General features: G+C 38.4%; 1 protein-coding gene across 1 annotated transcript in view; it reads right to left on the reverse strand.

Annotated features, from left to right (window-relative positions):
* LOC126239670 (protein phosphatase PTC7 homolog) overlaps positions 1–21,154 on the reverse strand; it is a 124,024-nt gene that overhangs the window by 29,129 nt on the left and 73,741 nt on the right. Inside the window, exons 2-3 of the mRNA XM_049947876.1 lie at positions 10,061–10,240; positions 640–838 (exon numbers count right to left, since the gene is read on the reverse strand). Of these exons, the coding sequence (XP_049803833.1) occupies positions 640–838; positions 10,061–10,240 (379 nt within the window). The remainder of the gene's footprint in view (positions 1–639; positions 839–10,060; positions 10,241–21,154) is intronic.

The following is a 21,154-nucleotide window of genomic DNA, read 5'->3' on the forward strand; positions in this document are numbered from 1 at the left end:
TCAAGTTGGCACAAGACTATAGCACAAAAAACAAAATTACTGCGCAACCTCATCCTCCATACTCTCCAGACATAGTACAGCATAGTACATGAGAAGCACACACTGGGGTGCCCCTTACTTTTCAACATCTGACAATTCTGCTCCCAATCCCTTATCTTGTTCCAACTAATAAAGAAAATGATCCATGAAGACTTTAGCAAATATATCTGCTTCATGCATGAAGTAGTCCTTTATGTAACACATAATTACCAATGGTGTGTTAAAGTCTTTGTTCCTGACATTTTTTGATGTTCAGCTCCATCCTCCTTATCTTTATAAGCTGCAGTAAGTTTTTTATCTTTCCATTAAAAACAATTTATTTCCCTTACACAAATTCATTTGAATATTTTGATATCAGTATTTTCTACGGTACACAATGTCTATAGCTAATTTCTCTCAGTATCAAGTTATGGTCAACTGAAGTGCCTCATTCATGCATGAACACTTCTGGATTACAAAATTTAAATATGTTATGTAATAAGGGCAGCCACAACCACTATAAATATTTGTTATTTCACCCGAGTCGCAGATCACCAGACAGCTAAATAAAAAACTTTTATTGACTTCTAGATTATCTAAAAGCTTCTAATTCATATTTACCTGTCAGAGAGGACAAGCCCAGTGTGGCCAGGTGGTGGCATTGACAGCTGGAAAGGTGTATTGAAGTAGTGCTGCTGTTCTTCAGATCTGTGCACCACCTGTCCACGGCGTACGACAACGAACCCAGAGTCTCCGATGTTCGCTGTGTATGCCATGTGTGTCTCACGATTCAGCACAACCACGCATGCTGTAGTACTACCTGCAACACGTTTGAGAATATTTTACCCATGAGTGATAAGACAATTATGGTCAGACTTTTGTTCCTGTTTCCACAGGTAAAAAAATTATATATACTGAAAATCTAAACTGACTACTGAAGTCCATATATGGCACAGCATTTGTACATCTTTTTCCTAATTATAAAACGCAAATACTATTAACACAAATACTATTAAGGATACTAGCTGAAAACTAAACCCACTTAGCTTGCTCATTTTCATTTATTTTCTAAATTCCAACTATCAATCTCATTTGTATATTCAAATTATTGTTATAAACTGGATTTGATGTTTTGCTCTTGGGTAAAATGATTAATAAGTTTCGTGGCTATACAACAACCATACATGCCACATAGATGTGTCTATGCAAGAAACAAGAGTAAGTTCCCTCTGCAACAATGGAATGTTTTCCCTAGTGCCTCATTGATTGATATTCAACATATTATATGCCAATCTTACCAGCCATTTAAAGCTGAATGGCAAGTCAGTTGAAATAGGTAGAATTTTTGTACAAATACTGACTTGCCTTTTAAGGTTACTATTTCCATTCAATATGGCCGTAGGAAAAAAGGGACGAATTTGAAAAGGAAATGGTCATTGAAAAGACTGATTCAGCATACAGAAAAATCAAAACAACTATCATTGAACTTAATACCAAATAGCACAAATGCAAGAGGAATTCTAGTGTCAAACACAGATGAGAGAGTGAGTAATGGCTCTGAGCACTATGGGACTCAACATCTTAGGTCATAAGTCCCCTAGAACTTAGAACTACTTAAACCTAACTAACCTAAGGACATCACACACACCCATGCCCGAGGCAGGATTCGAACCTGCGACCGTAGCAGTCCCGCGGTTCCGGACTGCAGCGCCAGAACCGCTAGACAGAGAGTGAGTAGATGGAAAGCAAACAAGCATACAGAATTTGCTATCAAGGGACTATTCAAGTTGATTCCTGTCTGGATACATAGCATCAGACTTTTTGAGAAGTATAATCCACAAAATCTCTAAGGTAACAAGGGCAGATAGATCAAGAACAAAGCGCTCAGATTAAGGAGGTTCCAAGATAATTATTTTGTCTTCCACTCCTACTTTTCAAGTCAATGCACTGAAGAAGCAATGACTAAAATAAATGAAAGATTCAAGTGTGGGATTAAAATTCAGAGTGATGACATTTATATCCTCAATGAAAGTACAACTTGTAGGACTTGCTGAATGGAATGAACAGACTAATGAGTATAGAATACTGATGAGGGTAAACTAAAGAAAGATGAAAGTTATGAGTAGTAGCAGAAATGAGATTTATTTACTATCAGAAACAGTCTTGATCACGTGACTGGTTTCGACCACTACTCTGGTCATCTTCAGACCTACAAGTCATATACAAAGCTTTAATTAGAGGGCTACATATATTAAAGAAAATACATAAAGTCACAAAGCTATAAAACGACAAATTACCAATGAGCAAGAACCTCCTTCTGGTGGTAAATCACTACTGGAGAAACCAATGCAACGCCCACTTCTAACGGAATGATGTCTTTGCTAATCAATGGGTTATAGGTCGAATAACAATGTAAAATTTCTTAGTTAAAAGAACATTGTCAAGAAAGGAAAATAAACACACACTAAACTTAGCTTGTTCGAAAGCTATTGTCAATTAAGAAGTGTTAAAAATATTTAAACATGTAGGATAAATGAACTTCACTTTGACAGTACATGGGTTGCTCTCTCTCAAGGCCTGTTAGTGAACCGTTTGGAACCACTGGTTGCCATGGTGAAGTTGGACGCCGTTCCAAAGATGTGGCAGCAGGCTTCTTTCCACTGGAGTTGTTGTAAAGTCGATAGGCAAACTAGTGGTTGCCATGGCGAGGAAAACCGCCACTCCAAAGATGAGGCAGCAGGCTTCTTTCTAACGAAGTCATTGCAAAAGTGGAATGGCGAGGACTGTCACGTCAGACGATGTACTATTAAGCAGCAACAAGTCTTTTTGAAACAATTTTCAAGGAGTAGGCTGCAATAACCATTAACTGACATGTGTAGTACATGCTGCACAAATACGATTTACTGGTGTAATAAGAGACTTCCATTCACATAGATTACATAATAATTCTTACTGATCAATATTAAGGGGAAAAAAAGAAAAGAATCGAGAGGGCACAGTAGTTGTGCATATTTATGAAATATTGTCTATGAAGGTCATATGTGGATTCCATTTTTTTTCTTTTTAAGGAAAATGAAAGGCATTTAAAATTATAATACTACGAGCCGTAGTGTCAAAAATAAAGGAATGTAAACCAGCAATATGCAGTATTAAAGCATATAAACAAACATTCTAAAAACAGATAGTCAGTCATAAAATAATGTTTGGCGAAATAAAATTACAAAGTAAATATAAAATATTTCCTAAAGGTCTTAATAATTTTAAAAACAAGGGAAAGATGAGTGAACTTTCTAAAGGAGATCGTCAAAAAGCTCAAGGAAATGTTTGTCTTTGAATTCAAGTTGCTCATTTAAAACAGATAACGGTTTACTTTTGTGAAGTGAATAGATTTCAATTTCTTCTAAAGTATTTAGCGGTAGTCCTTTTGGCACAGTATGTAATATTTTCAGATTGTTAGAAATGCAACCCTCAGAATGACTGTATCCATCAAGATGTTGACCAAATATTGATTTGGTGCGTGCAGTACCAGTAATATGTTCCTTAAAATGTGTTAGAAAGTTACGGCCAGTTTGGCCAATATACTTTTTCTCACAGTCATGACATAGTATTTTGTAAACGCCTGACTTTTGGCATATATTTGATTCCCCAATTGTGTGTTTCAGTTTCATCTGTAGTGGGTTATTGATTTTGAATGCTATTGTCACAATTTTACTCTTAAATAATTTATTTATTTTATCTGAAATAGGTCCTATGTATGACATTTTAGTAAATCTCTTCTTGGAATTTATAACAGCATCATTTGTTTGTTGTAATTTTTAATAACACACATCTGAAAATTTTAATTTTTTGTAAAGTTTGGGGTTAGTTATCTCAGGTCGGACTGAATATAAAAATATGATTTTTGCACAGTTTGTACACCTATATGGCAGCAAAGTACTGTAAAAATTTCAACATTTATATCTGGCTGAACAAAGATATGAATTTTTGAAAATGAGGAAATAATTCACATTACTCTACAACTGATCTTATGGCTGTTGCCTATTTAAATGGTTTATTGTTGCACTGTAATAAAATTTAATTGTGACATATATTTAGTTACCACTATCACCCAATATGCATTTAGTTTTAATAATGCAATATTAAACAATAGGAGCTTTTCCTTTTGTTCTATGGCAATAAAAATGCCCATTTACGCTTAGGATTACTGTCAATAAAGAAATACATTACTGCTGGGTGTGGCATTGTAGAAGTGCATTATTGCTGGGTGTGACATTGCTGTAGTCAGTGTTCTGCAACCTCTGTTAGAGTGGATGTACATACTTCATCAAGAGTGTAGAATGTGTTATGTGCTTTGTTCTGTCTGTAATTTGTAATTAATTTTGAGAGATTAACTGGAATGCAATAACATGGATGAACAGTGCTCTGTTGAACAGATAGTTAGTGAAGTGTATCACAAAACAGTTTACAGTTCAGTTTCAAAAAACTTGAAAAATGTCAATGACTTTGATGAAGTTAGACAAACTTTGTTTAAATTTTGAGTAAGTTCTTCTGTAACATCAGTGTGCGAGTATCATGAGAAGAAATATATTCTGAAGTACAACCACAGTTTTGGAAGAAAGTTCATAAAAAGCCCATTACTAAAGGTTTGGGGGAAATAAAACTTGAACACCTGTCCTTGTCATGTGAGAGTGAAACAACTTCCAAAGTGAAATGTAATGCGAATCCTGGAAATTCCTGTTCCCAAATTGTTACTCAAAAATATTTGTTGTGAATCCAGAACCAGAATCATGTAACCTTGTTAATAACATTTATATTCCTAATGAGGAAGCTGTTAGCATATTGGATTTTGCTTGTTCTAAGTTAGACGAAATCTCCTGCTTCGAAAATAATAAAATTAAGTAGAATAAAAAAAGCAACTATTGAAAATAAGGTGAAACAAATTTCAGACAAAATTAGAAGAGACTTGGAATCATGCTTTAATAATACAGATACCAACATTATTTCTAAAGAAGAAGAAAACCTAGCACCAGCATCACCTGACACTGAATATTTGACCTTAATAGATAAATTAAAAATTAAATGGTCAGTTGACATCTGAAAAGGAAAAAGTTAAAATTTTAAGTTTGCTCCCCGACTCATGGTCAAGAGAAAAAATAGTTTATGATTTCAATGTTTCTTATCGTTTCTAACCCTAAAATTAGTGAAAGAGCAAGGCATTCTTCCAGTTTTAGGAAAGAAGAAAGGAGTAGGTATAAGTGAAAAAGATCCAGCAGTTTTTTGAAGACAATGAAAACAGTAGAATGTGCCCAGGCTGCAGAGATAGCAAAAGAGTTGTTATAAATGGAGTTAACGTAACAAAGCAGAAATGACTAGTGCTGTCAAACTTAAATGAACTTTATGTAGCTGTCAAAAATTCTCATCCTGAATGCAAAATTGAAAGGTCAAAATTTTCTGACCTCTGCTATAAGTAGTGTATTTTGGCTGGATCCTCAGGGAGACATTCCGTATGTGTATTTATGTCATCAAAATGTCAAACTGATGATTTCGAGGACAAAACTCAGCGATCTTAACTACAAAGAGTTACTAGATTTAATGGTCTGTGACACTAACAGTTATGACTGCATGATAAGTGTGTAATAAATGCCCTGGTAAGGAAACCATTATTGAATTGTTTCACGAATATGATGAGGAAATGCCAGACAGTATTACCTTCAAACAGTGGGTCACGACTGACAAGGCAGAAATAATAACAGTGGTTAAATCTCAGGAAGAGCACTTTGAATCTTCAATTGATAACTTACAAAACTCAAAAGTCGTCACTATGTTTCTAAAATCCACAGTAAGTTTTTGAACAACAAAAAAGCACAACTTCATGAAACTGAATGCATAGTGCTAGCTGATTTTGCAGAAAACTTTACATTTGTGATTAAGGATGCAATACAAGGGTACCACTGGGTCTATGACCAGGCAACAGTGCATCCATTTATTCTCTACTTTAAAAATGAGAAAGATGAAGTATGCAGTTATTCAATTTGCATTCTTAGCGACTACTTTGAGCACAACACTGACTGTACATGTGTTTCAAAAGTATGTAATAAATTACATAAAAGAAAATTTTCCCAAGGTTGAGAAGGTGATATACTTTTCAGATGGAAGTGGTAGTCAGTATAAGAACAAAAAGAATTTTTCAATCTGTGCAACCACAAAGTAGACTTTAGATTGGAGGCTGAATGGCACTTTTTTCATCTTGCCATGCTAAAAATGCAAGTGATGGAGTAGGAGGTACAACAAAATGTGAAGTAAGTAAAGCCAGCCTACAAAGACCAACCACAGAGCAAATCCTCACAATACAGGACATGTATGTCTTTCACAAGGATAATATTAAAGACATTACCTATTTTCTGATCAAGAAAGAAGAAGTGGTTCTGCATATGAAAACAACAATTCAAACCAGATTTGAAAACTGTATAGCAATAAAAGGAACAAGGCATTTCCACAAATTCTTTGGCATTGTAGAAAACTTAGTTTGATGCTATGTAACATCAGAAACCGAAATTTATGAGGATCATTGTGTCGGTGAAATTACATCTCTGTCTTTAATGTGGAATGACATAGTGGCATGTGTGTATGATGGACAGTGGTGGCTTGCAGAGGTTAAAAGAATAAGTTTGGAAAACAATGATGTTTTTGTGCATTTTTATCACCCTGCTGCCCCAGAACATATTCAAGAAATCTACTAGTGACAGAGTTTGGATACCAATGAAAAATGTTTAAAGGAAATTTTCAGTGCTTGAACTTGCCACAGCAACTGGGAGGTCTTATTTCTTCAGACAGCTTCTGTGATACAGAATAAGTGTTCCTAACATTCACCAACATATTTAGGAACAGTTGCATCTCTAAGGATGTTAATTGAAAATATTTATTTTAAGTATGTCAAAATAATATAAATGTTAATTTCAGTGATGTTTCCACTTTTTGTATGTAATTCAGTACCTTATTTCAACAATAATTAATTATATCCTGCCAATATCACACATGAATAGGCAACAGCCATAAGATAAGTTGTAGAGTAATGAGAGTTATTTCCTCACTTTCAAAAATTCATATCTTCGTTCACAGTCAGAGATCAATGCTGAAATTTTTACAATACATTGCTATCATATAGGTGTACAAACTGTGCAAAATCATATTTTTATATTCAATCCAACCTGAGATAACTAATCCCAAACCTTACAAAAAATGAAAATTTTTAATTTTCAAAAATTCATAAAAAATTAAAGAAACATTTATAAACGTTCTTGCTCTATACTAGGCTAGTAGTGTATGATGTCTAACTATAGAAAGAATCAGAACCTCATAAGTCACTCCTTTTTTGTTATTTTTGAGCCTAAATTGTGGATTTTTGAAAATTTGGATACCAAACTTTGGAGGTCACCTTAACTGGTTATTTGTGAATTTAGGATATTTTGTGTAATAGACAATGTTGTAGAGGACACTTTTCTAAAAACAATAATGTCAATTGCAATGTTTTAACTTAACCCAGTGCAGAGATATTCATATTTTTGCTAACGTCTGTAAACTGAAACATCGTCGCACACTTACAAATGAAAATGGTCGCTATTCATTAAAGGTGGAAGGTAATTTTTTTTTTAAAAAAAAAACCTGTTTTGAACTTCTCAGTTATGGGGTGGTAACATATAAAAAAATTAAAATATTTAAAAATGGTCAAGCAAGCAACTTAATTTTTATTGGACCACTTCATTTGGATTGACCCACCACTTATAATAACCTACCATGCTTAGTAACAACATCAATGCACTCTGGTGCCTGTTATGGCTGTCACAGAGAACCACAACACTATAGTCATTTACATACCTGCCAGTGGTGTGTATGTGTATGAATTTACAATGACTTCAGATCATGTCTTCCGGGTGCTTACATTTTATTTATTTATTTTTGTTAGCATACATGAAGGTGCTCTCTGTTACACATCTTACCTTGAATTTTGAATTATAATACAAGCACTAAACATAACAGTAGTAACTGAATGGAAAAGAAGGGGGAAAGGGAAGACAGTTCCATTACACAGAAGAATTGTAAGTGCACACAGTTGTGAAATGGCATCATGATGCTTCTTCAAACATCTCTGTGAATGTGTTGGTGTGGACTTCAGTCCAAAGACTATTTTGATGTGGCTCACTACATTGGTCTATCCAGACAAACCTCTTCATCTCTATTTAAGGACTGCAGCCTACAACCATTTCAACTCTCACTGTACTGACTCTTCGTCCCCCTCTACAATTTTTACCCCCCCCCCCCCAACCAAAGATTTAAAGTCACTTACTTTGGTTTTTTTTTACTCATTCTAAATCCATCACAATCATTTCACTGGGATCTGTGGAAGGTACACAATCTCATTTGTTTTTCCATTACATATATTTACTGTTTTTTTTCTTCTTTTCTGACATGTTACACATCCTGGAGGATCTCCTCCCTATGGATGAGTGGGAATGAAAAGTACATCTAATCCAATTTAATCCAATCCCCACTACCCTCCATAACCAAGTTAACCAATCCTTCATGCATGGAGTGTGATTAACCAATCCCTTCTTTTAGTCAAGTTATGCCTAAATTTATTCTTTTCCCCGATTTGCTTCAGTACCTATCCATCAGTTACTCCATATGCTCATTCAATCTTCAGTATTCTTCTATAGCACAAGATTTAAAAATTATTTTCTTGTCTGAATGGTCTATTGCCCATGTTACACTTCCATACAAGGTTATACTCTAGACTTCCTAACATACTTATATGCAGTGTTAAATTCCTTTTTTCAGAAATCCTTTTCTTGCTATTGCCAGTAAGTGTTTATATCCTGCCTACTATGGCAGGCAGTTACTTTCCTGCTCAAATTACGAAACTTGTCTATTACTTTTAGTGTCTTTGTGTAATTGTCAGCACTGTTTGATTTAATTTGACTACATTCTGTTACTTTGTTTTACTTTTGTTGGTGTTCATTATATAACCTCCCTTTCATTTTCTTAGTCTTGGAATTACTGTCTCATTTCTACAGAAATTGTACAGTGTAGGCCAAACAAAACTTGCTCAGAAAATATGTCATACAACTAAAGATAGGCAACGAGACATATCATTCACACCTAGGGCCTATCTTCAGTTGCACGATGTATTTTCTGGGTCAGCTTAGTTTTGCCCACTCTTTATACAACATTTTGCCCCATATTTTATCCCTGTAACCTTTAAAATTTCAAAGAGTGTATTCCAGTAAACACTATCAAAATATGTCCCTAAATCTACAACTGCCATAAATGTTATGTTAGCCTTTCTTCAACCTAACTTCTAACATTAGGCATAGGGTCCGTACTGCCTCACATGTTCCTATACCTCTCTAGTACCGAAACTAATCTTCAGTGCTGTCTACGTGTACAGCTACATGGCTACTGTGCAATTCACAATTAAAGTGACTGGCAGAGAGTTCATCCTCTATTTCTGTGCCATTCACTCTCTAAGAGCACGTGGGAGAAACGAACACTTCAATATTTCTGTGTGACCTCTAACTTCTCTTATTTTATTATTATGATCATTCCTCCCTATACTGATGGGCACCAAAAAAATATTTTCTTCAGAGAATGAAAGTATTATGTTGGTCATTTCTCACCTATGTAGGTGGAGACCATTATAATAAAACAAGAGAAATCAGAGCGTGCACAGGAATATTTAAGCGTTCATTTTTCCCATGCACTGTTTGAGAGTGGAACGGAAGAGAAATAGCTTGAAGGTGCTTTGATGAACCCTCTGCTAGGCACGTAACTGTGAACTGCACAGTAATCATGTAGATGTAGAAATAGACTTTAGTTCACCTGAAAAACTCATGGTCATATCTGCACAAATATTTGTTCACAAGAATAAGTAACTTGACAAATAATTTTTATGAAACTTCCACTGTCAGCCATCTGTGTCCACGGAATCCTGCAAATCAGTGAGAAGGAGATTTAAAGAATAGAAAAGTGTACAGTAAGCACTCACCAAGCACAGGCCGCTTGTCTTCGAGCAGCTCATAGTACGAGCTGGCAAGCAGCGCCGCTGGCTCAGATGGTGCAAACCTGCCGTTACAGACTAGCCGCTCACAGGCACGCATCAGTGACGACGAGAACTCTCCCGGATCGATTCCATAATGCCTCCAACCACCAACACCGTCCGCCACACCTGTGACATAACAGACAACCCAAACAGTCAAGTATACATCATGACACACACTGTGGAAGAAAAATTAAAGTCTGACTACATAAGTGCAATAGTGCATCCTCTTATATTTTCTTGTTATGTAAAATATCACATCCACGGAAAATGTAAGAAAGATATCATCAGCCTTTAAAAAGACGTCATCTGGAATTATTCAGATTCAAAACCATTAAAAGGCAGTATTTGCCCCTGATAAATGAATTCCTACACAATCCATACTTGTGAAAGTTTACCGGTGCTGTCAATTTCCAAAGCCACTGGTGACTTAGCATCAGATCAGGTGAAGAATGTGTGTGGCATATATTCAACTTAAGTACATAATCATCATGTCAGCAATGTGAATCTGGTCCAGCACCAAAGGAGCCACAAAAAACACTAATGTCTTAACTACTATACAGCTTGGAATGTTTGCTGCTAAGTCACACCACCACCACCACCACCACCACCACCACCACCACCACCACCACCACCACCACATATGGAATAATTGTGGTAGTAAATATGGGAATATTTTAATGTGTGGTCCATAAAGGTACACAGACAGCAGTAACTCAAAAAATTTAATTATAAGTAAATGATTCAACATGTTAAAAATCAGTGCCACAAATGAAACAAGTCTGATAACTCTGAATGAAAGAAAATACAAGGGATTGATAACCTTGCAGATTAGTCGGTTTAATCTATAAACCAACCAACCAACCAACCAACCAACCAACCAACCAAAGAAAATTCAAACTTTTGCCCTGAGACTCCACACAACTATCCTCAGCAAGGATTACAATATTCTGACAGATTTATACTTTCCAGTCACAGAGGAAATGACACTGCCAACAGCTACTATCTGTTTGGTCCTCTGTAGCATAAAATTTATATTTACACACTCCTTAACAGTTCATACTTCACAACACACTCCTTAACAGTTCATACTTCACAGGATGAAGAAGAAACTACAAATACTGGAACAGTAAGTTAGCATATGTGTGGAAAAGATATTTAACAGCCAGAGCATATGACCACTCTACCAGTTTCGGACTGTACACTCTTTATCATGGAGATCAAATGTATTAACTGGTCAAATGTTGATAGGAGGTGCTGGGAATGCAGAAACCATCAACATACAACAGACTACCTGTTAAGGAAGGAAGCACATTACTACAAGATTATCTTTTTTAGAAGAAGACTACATTAGTACCTGAAATTAGATAATCAAGAAACTGTTAAGAACCCTACAGCTAGAGTGATGTTTACAGGAATACTGAGTGTTAATGTGAAGACAAACATAGATTATGATAGGTGCCAATTGGCATTGTTGATTGTTATAAGAGTATGGTATCTATTAAGCAATATGTTGACAGGAAGGAAACTTACCAAAATAATGCTTCAATATAATTAATTCTCAGCTGGTAACTTGACAATACTTTATCTGGGCAATTAGCTGAAAAAGTCTGCTATCTCAACTCATGAAGACCTAAATTTTGCAATTATACTATGTTAGGTGGAAATTTTGACACATACAAAAATATTTATTCGCAGATGAATGCCACATATGCTACAATACAAAGTGCAACACATTATTCTAGAACAGTGACAAGTAATGACAGCAACTAGTACAGTGGCTGCCCGTTCTCATGAGTTAATATGTTACAGCACACTGTAAATATCTCACTAAAATGTCATTTCACTTTGAATGAGAGCTGAAAATTGCACTATAATTGTGCCATTTTTCTGTGAATGTATATTGGTATGCAAATAAAACAGAAGAAAACTTGTGTAGTGCTCTCTCTGTGGTAACTAGAAACCAGTGTGGAGCACTGAAATGACAGTCAGCTGCACTATGATCAACTCAGAGGAGCAACACAGCTATCTGTTTTCTACTGCACATGCTCTGGTGTAACAGTATCCTTTCTGCCACTCGAAGTGTTACATTGCTCACAGCACCAGGTCAGTAATTTTCTTTGAAACTGCGTGTAGTGTATTATGCAAGTGTAGGTATGGGGACTCTTAAAAAGAGTAGTTGTCATGACTTGTCCTACATCAGAATGTACTGTTTGTGTACTATATGATTACCAGGACCAATAAAACTCAACTCTACTCTAGCACTTTGGGGGAGGGGTCTTAAGTTAGAGGCTGTTAAATTATGGACCTGGGTTCAATTCCTGTTAATACTTTTTTCCCCATTTTATTTTATTCCTCACAATCATAAAATTTAAAAATAACTGTTCAATTTATGGACATAAAACTAATATATTCAATTTAGTTACAATTACTACACTTTTAAATCAAGAAGCTATTGATTGGACACTGGTAAAACAAGTGAGAATACGAGAAAATTTAGAATGAAAGTGTTTTCTGCACATGACCTACTAAAAAGGCCCTTTTCCAGTATATCTTTGCAGAACAAAGTGAGATTTAAAGAGTTAGGCAGATGTACTTCAAACATAAATCTAACAACAGAAGGGTGTGGGACGAGAGGCATCGATCTGCCTTATGTAACACTGAAAATTTCGAACAATTTGGGCAGCTTCTTAAACGTTCTGAATCAGTCCACAAGTTTGAATTATCAAAGTCATGGAAATCTGGAAGATGATTTACCCCTAACTATCGAAGAAACTGAAGAAGCTTAAAAGCTTATAAAACAAGTGGAGAAGAGACTATTACACCAAAACTTTTGAAATGGTCCCTACCAAAAATTAAAAAAATGAACTTAAAATCTTCGAGAAAACTTGGAAAACAGAAAACCTCCAGAAGAGGGCAAAGTTGTCGTAATACATTCACTGCATAAGAAAGGTGATGACAAAATGTAAACAACAACAAGAACAGTGGAATTTGTGACGAGTTTTATGTAACTGATGTTCCCAAATTACACTAAACATGATAGAAAATCAACACTGGAGACTAATTTACGTCAATATCAAGAATTTTTGGAAGGGCAGATCATGGGCTGAACAAATATTTCATCTTAAGCCAATAATTTGCCACAGATTAGTGAATTCAAAAGTTCAATATTTTTCTCCTGAAATTGTGTGTAGTGTAAGAGATTGTTTTAAGGAACTTTTGAGAGTCCATTGTAGACGAGTGGTCCAAAGCATAGAATGGTAATTTATGGATCCAGGTTTGATTTCCACAGATACTAACGCATTTTATTTCATTCCTTGCGATGTTAAACTGTAGACCACAAAATTTTAATATCAAGTGTGATCAAAACATGAGGGGATTTTAAAAAAATAGAATTTACTTGTATTCATCAACATCAATTTTGTTCCCCTCCGATATAGTACACTTGTGCAAGTGCTTTTTCCAATCTTGGATGCACTTGTGGAAGCTACTTTTCAATATGGTGTTCAGCTCCTTCAGCGATTCTGTTTTTATCCCATCAAAGGTGGCAGAACGACGTCCTTTCAGGGTTCTCTTCAGCCTCGGGAATAGAAAGAATTCGCAGGGGGGGGGGGGGTCCACGTCCAGCAAACACGATGGCTGGAGCAACAAAACGGTTATATTCCTCGCCAAAAAATCACGCACACACATTGCGGTGAGAGCAGGAGCGTTATAGTGATGCAATTTCCAGGAGTGGTTTTGCCAAAATTCTAGATTGCTTCACTCAAACTGCGCATAATTTCCAGATATTTTCCTTTATCGACCATACGACCATAACGCATTTTAATCGAAAAAAAGTGAGAAGAATCTTCATATGTGATAGAACTTCTCGATTTTTTTTTTTTTTTTTCGATCTTGGCTCTTCAGGCAGTTTCCGTTGGGACGGCTGGATCTTTGTTTCGACATCATACCCTTATACCGATGTTTCGTCGCCTGTTATGATCTTTAGAAGTTCTGGATCATTATCGACATCAATCAGCAATTCCTGAGTTGTCCACGCGACGTCCTTTTTGGGCGAAATTCAACGAGTTCGGAAGAAACTTTGCTGCGACACGTTTCATGCCCAAACACCTGAAAAAAATTGCTTGGCATGAGGCAGGGGAGATACCGACGCCATCTGCAACATCTCTGATGGTGATTCGGCAATTTTCCAGAACCATTTTCTTTATACTCCCACAATGCCGTCAGTAACTGATGCGCTAGAGCGTCCAGGGCGGTCGTCGTCGTCTTTAACATCACCTCTACTCTTTGAAACGTTTATACCACTCGTAATCTCTGACTTATTCATGATGGACTCGCCAAAAATCAAAGTTTTCGAATTCGGTGCTGCACTTTATTCTATTTTTCAAGAAAAATTTAATCCAAGTTCTTTGGATCCATCTTATTCGGAAGAAAAAAAAATTGCCCGAACACTCGAAAACACGTAAAATCTTTCCGACTGTCAACAATAAACTAAAGATTCAGAACAGCTGAAGATGCAAACATAGATCAGAAACGTGTGTACCAATAAGACAATTTTTTTTCGAAAATCGGATATATAAAAAAGCGAAAATGAAGAAAAAATTCAGTTACTTTTTTATCACCCCTCGCATATTTGAACAGTTACATTTACATACGTAACACGAATAAATGAAATTTAGTTACGATTATTATCCTTGAAGTCAAAAGTCCATAGGCTACCGTATTTTAACACATTGGCGTCCGGAGTAGAGGGCTCTTTGTTGCGAGAGCACTGCCGCTACTTGGCGCCCGGCGTCGGCACCGGCCGGCGCTCGCGCTGGCACGGCGCCCCTGCGTCACGAGGCGGCGTCCCACGCGGTCCGACCGACGCCAACAGACGCGCGTGCTCTCTCACGTGACTGGCACGGCGCCCGTGATCTAACAGCGCCGCGTCCACTTAGGTGGTGCGCTCCCCTTATGCCGCGTGTTCGATGTGAACCACCCTCTATTCCCCGACAACTGCAGCGCAAATACACTACTGGCCATTAAAATTGCTACACCATGAAGATCACGTGCTACACACGCGAAATTTAACCGACAGGAAGAAGATGCCGTGACATGCAAATGATTAGCTTTTCAAAGCATTCACACTAGGTTGGCGCCGGTGGCGACACCTAAAACGTGCTGACACGAGGAAAGTTTCCAACCGATTTCTCATACACAAACAGCAGTTGACCGGCGTTGCCTGGTGAAACGTTGTGATGCCTTGTTTAAGGAGGAGAAATGCGTAAAATCACGTTTCCCACTTTGATAAAGGTCGGATTGTAGCCTATCACGATTGCGGTTTATCGTATCGCGACAATGCTGCTCGCGTTGGTCGAGATCCAATGACTTAGCAGAATATGGAATCGGTGGGTTCCGGCGGGTAATACGGAACGCCGTGCTGGATCCCAACGGCCTCGTATCACTAGCAGTCGAGATGACAGGCATCTTATCCGCATGGCTGTAACGGATCCTGCAGCCAGTCTCGATCCCTGAGTCAACAGATGGGGACGTTTGCAAGACAACAACCATCTGCACGAACAGTTCGACGACGTTTGCAGCAGCATGGACTATCAGCTCAGAGACCATGGCTGCGGTTACCCTTGACGCTGCATCACAGCGCCTGCGATGGTGTATTCAACGACGAACCTGGGTGCACGAATGGCAAAACGTCATTTTTTCGGATGAACCCAGGTTCTGTTTACAGCATCATGACGGTCGCATCCGTGTTTGGCGACATCGCGGTGAACGCACATTGGAAGCGTGTTTTAGTCATCGCCATACTGGTGCGTATCACCCGGCGTAATCGTATGGGGTGCCATTGGTTACACGTCTCTGTCACCTCTTGTTCGCATTGACGTCACTTTGAACAGTGGACGTTACATTTCAGATGTGTTACGACCCGCGGCTTTACCCTTCATTCGATCCCTGCGAAACCCTACTTTTCAGCAGGATAATGCACCACCGCATGTTGCAGGTCCTGTACGGGCCTTTCTGGATACAGAAAATGTTCGACTGCTGCCCTGGCCAGCACATTCTCCAGATCTCTCACCAACTAAAAACGTCTGGTCAATGGCAACTGGCTCGTCACAATACGCCAGTCACTACTCTTGATGAACTGTGGTATCGTGTTGAAGCTGCACGGGCAGCTGTACCTGTACACGCCCTCCAAGTTCTGTTTGACTCTGCCTCTGTTGATGGCCTTGATATGCCCAGGCATATCAAGATCGTTATTACGGCCAGAGGTGGTTGGTCTGGGTACTGATTTCTCAGGATCTATGCACCCAAATTGCGTGAAAATGTAATCACATGTCAGTTCTAGTATAATATATTTGTCCAGTGAATACCCGTTTATCATCTGCATTTCTTCTTGATGTAGCAATTTTAATGGCCAGTAGCGTATTTTCTGAGTTTTACATTTTACCGCCATCTGCGTTATTTTTTTGTTTGCCCCATCATAAGCCTTATTTCCTCAATAAACTGTTTTCATAGCGTTACAAATTGTTTGAGCAAATAAAAACAAATTTTAATGCTTATCTTGCATAATATTCACTGCTCATGCAGTGAATGCAGTTGGATTTAAATTAACAGTTTGGGGGGAAAATGTCGTTACTTTCTTCAGGCCAGAATTCTAATTGACTAGAACTGTCTTCAGTGATGAGTCTCGTGTGGAACTGAGCCCCGATGGCCAGAGAAGTCGTGTTTGTAGACGCGCTAGACTGTGGTGAGATCCCAACCTGACAGCATCCCGCCATACGGCCAAGCTCTGGGGTGCCATTTCATTTCACTGCACGACCCCTTTGGTTTTATCTGCGGCGCTCCTAGAGCACAGCGGTACGTCGTTGATATACTACGCCCCGTATTGTTGCCCTTCATGGCAAGCCATCCCGGGCTTACATTTCAGCAAGATAATGCACGCCCGCACACGGAGAGAGTTTATACTGCTAGTCTTTGAGCTTACAAAACCCTACCTTGGTCAGCAAGGTCGCCGAACCTCTCCCCCAACAGACTATTTTGAGCATTGTGGGCATCGCCCTATGACTAGCCCGGGATCTTGACGACTTACACGCCAGATTATACAGCATCTGGCACGATATCCCTCAGGAGGATACTCAACAACAATCAATGAATATTAAGCCGAATAACTGCTTGCAAATGGACCCTAGGTGGACCAATGCATTATTGATTTGCTCTTTCTTTTGAGTAAATGACTCAGTTTTTCTGAAATTGTAATCATTTGTTTATCTGTATATGCACATTCCAGTTACAGATATTCGTCCCATTCGGATAATTCCTTCGTGGTGTGTCTTTTTCGTCTTATAGAATGTATTTCATTCCAATGAAATGGACGTACTATTATTAAAATCTTACGCGTATGAGCGCGCACGGCGTGGGGAGGTTGTGGGGGTGGGGGCGGGGAGGAGGGCAAAACTGGAGCTACGGAGTTATTTCTCAAATCTCTGACATGACTTAGCGTGGGCAGTTCTATCGTGTAAACGCTATAGGCTAATGTTCAGATCATGTCTCAGAAACGAATCTGACGACTGGCGCTAGTCTATAATACGTCTTCCGAACAGAAACCGACAATATTGTCTAATCACGAAGCAGTTACCTGTTTCTGCAATAAAACCAAAAAATAATATGGAACACGACAGCGTTACAATCAATAATCAAATAACACAATAGACGATTACTTTTATCTTAAATCGAGACGACTTGCGAGTTGCGATATTAGGCCCTCTAAAGAGGATCAAAAGCATAATTTCCATAATTTGGTAAATAATGAAACTTCGACAAAAAAGTCATTGCGGTCTACGGCGCTGCACTACGTAACTTTACATTGGAAAATTGAGTTAAAAAACTCAATCTAGATTAAGCTTATCTCTTCCTTCTAGTACCGTTACATGTCACACTTAACAGAATTCCCTCCTCTAATACTATATTAAAATTTCATTTCGCCGTTGCAGAAACAGTTCCTTGTATTGGACTATCCTCTGACCTATTTTTCTTTGTTAACACGTGTTTCTTACTTTGTTAAATAAGTTTCTCTCCTCCGTAGGAACTACACTGATACGATACGTGTCCGCAGCTCGTGGTCGTGCGGTAGCGTTCTCGCTTCCCGCGCCCGGGTTCGATTCCCGGCGGGGTCAGGGATTTTCTCTGCCTCGTGATGACTGGGTGTTGTGTGGTGTCCTTAGGTTAGTTAGGTTTAAGTAGTTCTAAGTTCTAGGGGGCTGATGACCATCGCTGTTAAGTCCCATAGTGCTCAGAGCCATTTGAACCATTTTTTTTTTTTTTTTTTTTTTGATACGATACGTCTCTTCAGATACCAATCTTGTCCTACTAAATTATTGACATGCATATGTCAAGTACAGCCGGATGTGACATTTGAAAATCAAAACTACATTTCCATACACTACAGCGGTTCGAGCAATATAAGCAGGGGAACACAGCGGCAGAAACTTTTACCACAGTAGAGGTTGAAAATACCGCTTCAGTTGTAAATTTCTTTATTTTCACACGACCGGTTTCGGACTGTTGTAAGCCCATCCTCAGGTGTCGTACTGGAAACAGCAAAAGACACGCCGGAACACACAAAAAACAAAACAAAAATCCCTAAAAAGTTTTAAAGACCTTAAAAAAAAAGCATTTCGAAACCGCTGGTCGGGCTAGGTTCTGTGAAACCTATGTCAATGCGCAAGTGGCGCCAGACAGTACCACGGACGACTGCCTTGGCAGGGAATATATACAAATGATATCACGACACTTAACGCTGCGCTGTTGTCCCCGAGCGCCGCGTGTACCATGCGCGGTGTGCTGCCCTATGAGCGCAGAACAGGGAGCAGCGGATGCGAACGAGGAGGCAAATTAGTAAACCAGAGTGGCAAAAGTGCTGCCCTCAATTGACGGAGAGAAGAACGCCGGGCCACTAGCCCGGCAGTTCACAATTTGAGTTTAGTGGTTTACATTTAAACTGAAGAAAAGCAAAAAAATTACATAAAAAAGTACACGATATAAGTGCATTGTGCGTAGTAAAGAAGCGTATTGAACAGGACGGGACAGAACTGTGGTAAAACTGAGTGGAAGGTGCGATATAAAATTATTATATAAACCGTAACACGCAACGATACTTTCCTTTTACACGAGTGACAAACAAGTTTTAATTTAGTGGCGATATAAGTGGCAACGTGGAACAACGCGCCACAGTCATCAGTTAAAAGAACATGCTCATGTGCCACTCCTATTTACAAGTTCTCGTTACTGATCACCATGGAAAGTAGCGAAACCTTACAGTCTATACTGTCAGAAAGTAAAATGCCAATTAATAGCTAGCAGCGATAGCATTAAAAGGACACATTGAAAGTGGGGTCATTTTAAAACTGCTAACCAACAGTGACAACTAATCATGCTTACATTAGGTAAGACCTGAGACGCACTTTACATCATGAAAGACAGGTAATTTTTTTAATTAGTTAGGGCACAGATAATACCACAGTACTATAATGCCCATAATCATAGGATAAAATGAAAACATGCAACTTTCATTAAGAGAGAACAATTTTACAGCTATGTAAAATGAACTGGGTGGACCTTGCGGACCTCACTATAGGAAAGAGACATATGCCGTACATTCGTTAAGCCTATTGAAGACCACAAAAAATACTGACCCGATAAAAAATAGTATACATGTGTGGCCTACAGTAATCAGGGACCAGAAAGAGAAGGAAATGAGGCTGGACGCTGCTTCAGAAAAGAAAAGTTATTCAGCAGGACTGCGTGCTTAAGCGCAGTTTGCTCGTTGAAAATGACAGACGGATGACGGCAAATGCTGCGGGTGATTTCTATTTCTTATAAAATGTTTAAAACCGAGCCCTTACGTTGAATATGTAGAATCCTGCAATTTGTGTTTAATTTGAAATGGAATGGTTATAATCCTTCAGGTGTTAGTGAGGGCGGATTTGGAATTGCTAAGATCCTGATGTTCTCTGAACCATATGTTAAAGGAACGGTCAGTTTGGCCTATGTATGCGGAAGGGCACTCACTTCACTGGATGAGATAGACGCCCGATTGTGCGTAACAATTGTCTTCTCTGGTTTCGTGGTGCTTCAATAGATGCCCGAACTTATGCGGGGTGTAGAAGGCGGGTATACCCCCTCTTTTCTAAGCCCTTTGCCAATCCTGTCAAATATAAAACCTACACATGGGATTCCGAAAAAAAATGTGTTATCAATATTAGAAGATGACAGGGTAATCCCGTACAGATCGTTGGAAGCGCCTTTCGATTGCATTTGCTGATGAACATCAACATTTGGCTGGCAGCCATTAGCATGTGCTATGAATTTAATGGTATCCAACTCGCACTGGTAATTTTCTTTTGAGATAGGGACTCTGGCCGCACGGTAGCACGAAGAGCTGCCATTTTTTTGCTACTTTGGGTGAACTGACGAGCAATGAATAACAGAACTAGTCATAAATGGTTTTCTAAATACGTTAAAGTGAACATTACTGTTCTGTAACGAAACTTCCATATCTAAAAATGGGAGTGTAAAGCCAGAGTGGCACTCTATGGTACACTGAATCTTGGGGGTGCATTTTGGTAAAGTCGTGTTAAAAAAAGTTGCAGCTGGGTGTCGGTCCCGTTATATAAAAGTATGATGTCATCGACGTATCTTTCGTAGCATACTACTCTTTGAAGATGTTGTGGGTGGGTAGAAAAAAAAAACTTATGTTCAATGTGATTTATGTAAATATTAGCTACTATAGTAGCAATGGGGGATCCCATATATGGTGTCTTTGAAGACAAAGTAATTATGGTCCAGGACAATTCTGAGCAAATGTAGGAATTCGGTAATTTTTTGTAAATCTAGACGAGAGAACATCCGTAAGTTTGATTGAATAATAGGAATCACCTCTTTAATGGGAATATTCGTGTACATGCTTACGATGTCGAGACTTGCTAGATTTGGCATGATCATCGTGGAAAAAATAATGCTTACTGAGGACACTTTGCAATTCCTTAG

The sequence above is a fragment of the Schistocerca nitens genome, chromosome 1 (genome assembly GCF_023898315.1).
Source record: "Schistocerca nitens isolate TAMUIC-IGC-003100 chromosome 1, iqSchNite1.1, whole genome shotgun sequence".
NCBI lineage: Eukaryota > Metazoa > Arthropoda > Insecta > Orthoptera > Acrididae > Schistocerca > Schistocerca nitens.